Below are 7348 nucleotides of genomic sequence, written 5' to 3' on the forward strand. Positions count from 1 at the left end.
AACTAGTTTCGAATCATCGGAACGAACCACAGTCTGTTGTTGTCGGTATGATTTGATGTGATTCTCGCAATGAGTCCAATTGCGATGCGAACCTTGAAATCCATTGGGCTCTCCTTGTTCCAATGGACCGATGCTTATATATTGGTTCCAATTGGCTGGTGCAAGCTGTCGGGTGTGAAGGGTACTTGGGATCAATGATACAATGGATTTGCATGGTCAATCGTGTGGGTTAAAGTTGGAAGATTCTAGAGACGCTTTGAGTTATTTTTAGCCTTTATTTTATAGTTTCCTTTTTATTAATAGGTTCATTTTATTTATCAGTTTCCTTTTATTTTGTAATCGTTACTAGGCTATAAATAGCCCCCTTTGTCGAACATTATGAGATATGATGATTGAATTGAATTTTGGAGAGCTTTGTTCTAATGAGTTGTGTACTCACCCCCTTTTTCAATTCTAGGACGTGTATTCTAGATTGATTCAAATTCAAATCAATAGGTCTTAGGCTGTGTTTGATATTCGTTTGACCGAGTCAGGCCAGACATTTTTGGCTGACTCGGTCAGCTAAAGTTGTTTGGTAAGTCGATTTTGTGCGAGTATCTGACTCAGTGAGAAGATGAAAATTGGCTGACTGAGAATGGGAGAGGAGTCTTCCAATTGTGCCCTTTCCCTACATCTCCTCTTTCAACGTTTCCATAGACACGCTTCTTCTCCGGCAACCAGCAACGACCGTCGATAATTTCTTCCTCCACCCAACGATTGACGCCTTCTGCCTCTTCTCATCAGGTAAAGCTTTCATGTTTGGTGATTTTGTGGTTTTCGAGTTTCAATTGATTTGTTCTACCTTTTGATTAGTGGCTGTGAGAGCCACAATTAAACAAAAAAAAAGCAATAAAACCCTAATCATAAGATGAAACGCTTCCAACAAGAATGAACAACAGAGACACTTACAATCGGAATTCTAATTGTGAAATTGCAATATTTCAGACTTGAGATTCGTGATTGTTAGAAAGGGATAATCAGAAAAAGGCGCTTTGATTGTGAGGAGGTCGTTCACAAAATTTGTAGATGATGAAATAGCCGTTCACAGGTAAAGCTTTCATGTTTCAATTGATTTCCCTGTTGAATGTTTGGGTTCTGATTTTAAAATCCACCCACCAATCACACCATCACTCCATTGATTTTGCTTTTATTATCTTGTGGAGTTTCGTTGTTGGCTTAAAGTTCCTATCTAGGGTTTTCTTCCACATTTGTTTGTAAACACTTTTGATTTTTGAACCAGGTTTTTATTCTGAAAATGATATAATTTATAGGAATTTATCAGAGTTTTTTTTTTCTTCTTGACGTAATATAATGTGTAGTTTTTTTTTTAGATTTTAAGTTTTTCTAACATTTTTTTATTGTTTTTTGCGTAGGTGATTCGGTTTCAAGTGCGATTGGTGCTAACTTTAGTCCTCATATCATCAATGTTAACACGAAAGAGGTAAATTGACTATTTTACCCTTATGGGTTTTGTGAAAAATTATATATGATAGATGTGCAAATACAACATTGGACATGATTTTTATAAAATATAGAATGAAAAATGATATAAAGAAAAAGTATAAAAAATTTATAAGTTTGTGATGACTTAAATTGGTTTGAATATATGAAAACTTTTATTTGGACTTTTAAATAATTTATATGTAATTTACATTTTGTATGACAGTTGGTATGTTTTTATAATTATTTCGGAACTTCAACCATCATTGTATACAACATCAGGGTAAAATGGTCATTTTCACCATTCAGCAAATTCAGTCAGATGTACAATCAAACAACATGGTTTCTTACTCAGTAAGAGTGTATTACCCAAATAGACCTTTCTCAGCCAACACTTTCTCAGTCAGCAATTATCAAACGAGATCTTAATCTGTCTTCATCGATATTCAATCTATAGGTCTAGATTGTTTATCACATCTATCTTTTCTTGTTTAATTGTCGAATAAGTTATCCTTTTTCGTTATTTCTCATCTTTGTTTTTATTTTCCGTTGCATTCACAAAATCAGAAAACCCAAAAAGAAATCATACCCCCCCCCCCTCTATTTGTATCATATGGATAGTAAAACATAATATAACAAAACTATATGACAATGCTTTTATGTCTCCGGTTTCTAAAAGAGGTTATAGCCGTTTTGAAGGACAAAAAACATCTCATATACTTACTTACTTTTTTTTTTTAAAATAATGTAATGTTTTAATATTTATTTTAATAATAAATGAATAAAATATCAATCTATATTATAAAAGTATTTTATAAATTCATATTTTGTCATTTAATTTTCTAACACATTGTTCCATAGTTTTATTCAAAGAGAGAAAAAATATGGAAACTCTTGAATTTATTTATTGAAAGGAAAATGGAAAAATAAAATTTTCATTATAAATTGTCTTCCCGAGTTTGGAATAATTTGACAAGAAAGGAAAAGAAGATTGTTTCTTTCTTTTTTTTCTTCGTTTTTTTTTTTCTTTCCCTTATTTTCTTTTATCTTTTTATTTTATTTTTTTTAGAAAAAAACTTCAAAAATGGTCCCTGTGGTTTCCGAAAATCAAAAGTTTAGTCCTTAATTTATAAAACCTTACGGATCGTCCATGTGGTTTAAAAACTTTTAACATATGGTCATTTTCGCAAACTCCGTTGTCTTTTGGCCGTTAAGTAAAAGACATTTCTGTCATTCACTACTAGAGAGACCATTTATGAAGTTTTTTCTTTTATATATATATATATATATATATATATATATATATATATATATATGTGTGTGTGTGTGTGTGTGATTATTTAATATTAAAGTGCTCTCTCTCTCTCTCTCTCTCTCTCTCTCTCTTCAATTTCAATTTTCATTTTGTCTTCGAGCTTCATCAATCGAGCGATATAGCCCCTCGCCCTTGTCGGCTCCCTTCCTTCGCAAAGCACTTGGAGAACAACATCCATGAGAACGCAACACTCCAGTCTGTAAAGGGAGGCTATTCCTGGAGATTGAAGATAAAAAAAATATGGTGATAACTACTACTTTGGTAATTGATGGAAGTAGGTCGTTGAAGATACCCAGATGGATTTTGGGGATTTTCTTGTCTTTTGGCTCCTTGGTCGCTCCATCTTCAAGCTTTTAATTTTCTCGTCTTCTCAACTTCTTCCAATAACAATCTCTACACCTATGAAATTATTATCGGAAACATCGAGGAAAATCAAAGTAGGAAGTGAAAGCAAATTGCTTGATAAGTTACCAGAAAGCAAATTGTTCCCGAGTGATAATCTCTGCAAGTTGTTTAATCTTGTGAGCTCTAATGGTATTTCCCCGGAGAATGTATTGGAGCTCATATCAAGAACAGTTAAGGTGGTGATGTTGGAAAATTGTGTGGGGATTGGAGATGAATGGTTGTTACCAGAAAATATAGTCAAAGGTTAATGATTTGACCATGGATTTGATGCCATTTTTGTCATTCCCCCAAGAATAAGAATCTGGAAGAACCCCAGAAAAATTATTGAATTGTAGATCAAGAAACATGAGGGACTTTAGTTTTGTAATCGGGACAGGAATTGAACCGGTTAAAGAATTCAAAGTAAAATTGACCTTATAAAGCTTAGAACAATTACCAAGACTTTCTGGGATTACACCCACCAAAGAATTATTACTCAAATCAATAGTTTAAAGCAATGGACATGAACCCAATACGGGAGGAATCAAACCAGTGAACTTGTTGTTAAACAATCGAGGTCCTCTGAGAATCGGAAGGAACCCTAATTCCTTCGGAATCGAACATTCAATGGCGTTATCATGGAGGCTAAGCTTTCTGAGAACTTGAAACTGACCAATTTTCGGTGTGATTCGACCACCTAATCCTCGCCATGGAAGTTGAATCACGATAACTTAGACCTTGAGTACATTTGATTTCTTTCAAACTTCAAGAACAAGCTCCATATCCACTATCGTTCCAGTTTTTCAAGAACCCATTTGGGTCAATGAATTCTTGTTTGAATGATTGGAGGGATTGAAAATCGGATTCTGTAGCAAAGATGGGTAGGTGGTTTTTTTTTTTTTGAGAGAGAGAGAGAGAGAGAGAGAGAGAGAGAGAGAGAGAGAGAGAGAGAGAGATAGAGAGAGAGAGAGAGACCTTTAATATTAAATAATCATATATATATTTTTAAATAAGTAAAACTTTATAAATTGTCCCTGATAATGAAATGATATAAATACCTTTTATTTAACGACCAAAAGCTAACGAAATTGACCATATGTTAAAAGTTTTGAAACCACAATGACGATCCGTAAGACTTTATAAACTAAGGACTAAACTTCAGATTTTCAGAAAGCGACCATTTTGAAGTTTTGACTTTTTCTTTTTTTTTGTTTATTTTTTATTTTTTTATTAACCAAAAGACTAAACAAGACACCGGATAAACATTACAAGGTAAAAGCGAACGACTAATTTGCTTGTCGGTTCTTTTCGAAAATCTCTAGGTGCCCCGCGCCTGACTTACCACCTCTCTACGAAGTTCTAGAAAGTAGAAACCAACCTTCTATCAACTTCTCAAATCTTCCGCACAAAAACCTAGTCCTTTTTAATACCACATCCTATACCTTTTTTCGCATTTTCCTTTCCATAATTCTACTTCAGATTAGTATCATTTATCTCTCGCACAGGGCAGTAAGTCGCTCCCTCCCTCCAACAGTTTTCTTCTTGTTATTGTTCTTTTGCATGTACAGCTTTAATTGAATGTAAGACAAAATTTGAAATTTCTGGAGTTGGATTGTTTTTGTCTATATAATCTTTATTCTGTTTACACAAGATTTTTTTTAATATAATCTTCAATGATTTTTTGTCACTTTACTTGTTGTATCCATTTACTCTTCCATTTATACATACTTACTAGTATAGCTGCCAGGTGTTTGTTGAAAAGCCTGATTTATTTTTCTGAAACCCTTGACTATGACTATGATGATGATAAATCTTTATGCGTCTGCTATTCTTCAAAAAAATATTAATATTATAATTAAAGTAGAGATACTTGTTTGTGATAGTAATTTAATGAAACATTTCCCATGCGCTTGATCCTAACCCGTGAACTTATTCCACTAACCAAGATTCAAATCAATTGGCAGAATGAGTCAAGAACAAGTATACACTGTGGCATCTGATAGCGATACGACTGGGGACGAAAGATCATCAGCCCCTTTTCCGGAAATTGCAATTGGAATCGATATCGGTACCTCTCAATGTAGTCTTGCAGTTTGGAACGGTTCTCAGGTAGAACTTATCAGGAATACAAGAAACCAAAAACTGATGAAATCATATGTGACCTTCAGAGACGAATCCCCCGTAGGTGGAGTCAGTGATCAACTATCTCATGAATATGAAATGTTATCAGGGTCTTCTGTTTTCAACATGAAACGCTTAATTGGTCGAATCGACACCGACCCCATTGTCTCTCAAGCTAGCAAGACTTTACCTTTTCTCATCCAAACTTTGGGAATCGGTGTAAAACCATTCATTGCAGCATTGGTAAACAACATGTGGAGATCAACCACCCCAGAAGAAGTCCTTGCCATATATCTTGTAGAACTAAAAGCTTTAGCAGAAGTTGGGGTGAAAAGACCTGTGAGAAACGTTGTGTTAACTGTTCCCGCTGCATTTAGTCGGTTTCAGTTAACAAGAATCAGTCGGGCCTGTGCCATGGCTGGTCTCCATGTTGTTCGATTGATGCCTGAACCAGCTGCAGTTGCTTTGTTATATGCCCAACAGCAGCAGCTGTCTGTACATGATAGTGGTAGTGAAAAGGTTGCTCTGATATTCAACATGGGTGCGGGGTATTCGGATGTGGCTATAATTGTGACAGCTGGTGGAGTGTCGCAAATGAAGGGCTTGGCGGGTAGCACCGTAGGAGGGGAGGACTTGCTTCAAAATACGATGCACTATCTTTTACCCGATATGGAGAATCTGTTTCCGAATAAAATAAAATCAATGGGCGTTCTTCGAGTCGCAGCACAGGATGCAATCCACAAGCTGTCATCTCAATCCAAAGTCCAAATAGATATTGACCTTGGAAACGGAATAAAAATATGCAAAATCATTGATTTGGAGGAGTTTGAAGAAGCCAACAAAGAGGTTTTTGAAAAATGTGCTTCTTTGGTTACACGTTGTTTGCAGGACTCAAAGGTGAACGTAGAACATATCGATGATGTGATTCTTGTTGGCGGGTGTACCAATATCCCAAAAGTGAAGAACATGGTGATGGGTATCTGTAAAAAAAACAAAATCTACCCGGGTATCAACCCGTTGGAAGCTGCGGTTCGTGGGGCGGCACTGGAAGGAGCACTGGCGGCTGGTGTCAATGATCCTCTCGGGAGTTTAGATCTTCTAACCATTCAAGTGAACGCACACAGCATTGGGATCCGAGCCAATAGGGACAGTTTTGTACCTATTATAGCTCGGAACACCACTATGCCCGCCAGGAGGGAGGTGGTTTTTACTACCGCCCATGACCACCAGACTGAGGCCTTGATTGTGGTGTATGAGGGTGATGAGGAGGTGGTGGAAAAGAACTACCTGTTGGGGTATTTTAAGGTTGTAGGGATACCTTTGGCTCCCAGAGGGAAACCTGAAATTAATGTGTGCATGGACATTGATGCTTCGAATTTGCTGAGAGTCATGGTTGGGGTTTTAATGCCGGGAGAACAGAATCCGGTGGTTCCGCCACTTGAAGTGAGAATGCCGACTGCTGATGATGGAAATGGGTTGACTGCGGATGTTCTCAACAGATCATTTGGGTCTACTTTGGACCTGGTAACCCTTCACAACAAAATGTCCCGGTGATCGATTATACTAATTGCAGTTGTTTGTGTCATTTTTGCTTTTATCTGTTGCTCTTGTTGGTGTACAATGTTTGTGTAATAATATATAAACCTTAGTTAGTAAGTTAGTAAGGTATATATGGTTAATCATAATGTAACTGCTGCTTAATATGATTACATGTTTAGTTAACGTTATGTAACTAATTAATGATGTTTCAAGTTCATGAAATATGCTTTGTTATGCATTATGTTTGTAGGTCTACTTTGTTATGTTTCAAGTTCATCATGATTCGTGAATCATGCATGATTTATTTACATAGACATCAAGTAACAGAGCCCAAATATGGTTTAGATGGATCGTCAGTTATCCCTCGTTATATATATTTCGATCTTTAACATGAGATATGGGTGTTAGTTTCGTCTATTGTTCGTCTATCTTTTAGTAAGACGACTTAGATTTCTAACTAACACATATATCTGGCCTAGCGGTAATGATCATTACCGACTCTCTCATATG

At 36.0% G+C, this 7348-nt stretch overlaps 1 protein-coding gene across 1 annotated transcript; it reads left to right on the forward strand.

The window, feature by feature from the left end:
* Nucleotides 1–4492: 4492 nt before the first annotated feature.
* Nucleotides 4493–6984, forward strand: HSP70T-2 (heat-shock protein 70T-2). Its single transcript, XM_079022762.1, has 2 exons — nt 4493–4687; nt 5143–6984. The coding sequence occupies exon 2, from the start codon at nt 5144–5146 to the stop codon at nt 6851–6853; it is 1710 nt and encodes a 569-aa protein (XP_078878888.1). The 5' UTR covers nt 4493–4687; nt 5143; the 3' UTR covers nt 6854–6984.
* The last annotated feature ends 364 nt before the right edge of the window (nt 6985–7348 follow it).

Source organism: Lactuca serriola, chromosome 9 (genome assembly GCF_051521515.1).
Source record: "Lactuca serriola cultivar US96UC23 chromosome 9, Lser_US96UC23_V15, whole genome shotgun sequence".
Classification (NCBI taxonomy): domain Eukaryota; kingdom Viridiplantae; phylum Streptophyta; class Magnoliopsida; order Asterales; family Asteraceae; genus Lactuca; species Lactuca serriola.

Coding starts and splice junctions, on each gene's coding strand:
- HSP70T-2 (XM_079022762.1), top strand. CDS start 5,144: ATGAGTCAAGAACAAGTATACACTGTGGCATCTGATAGCGATACGACT.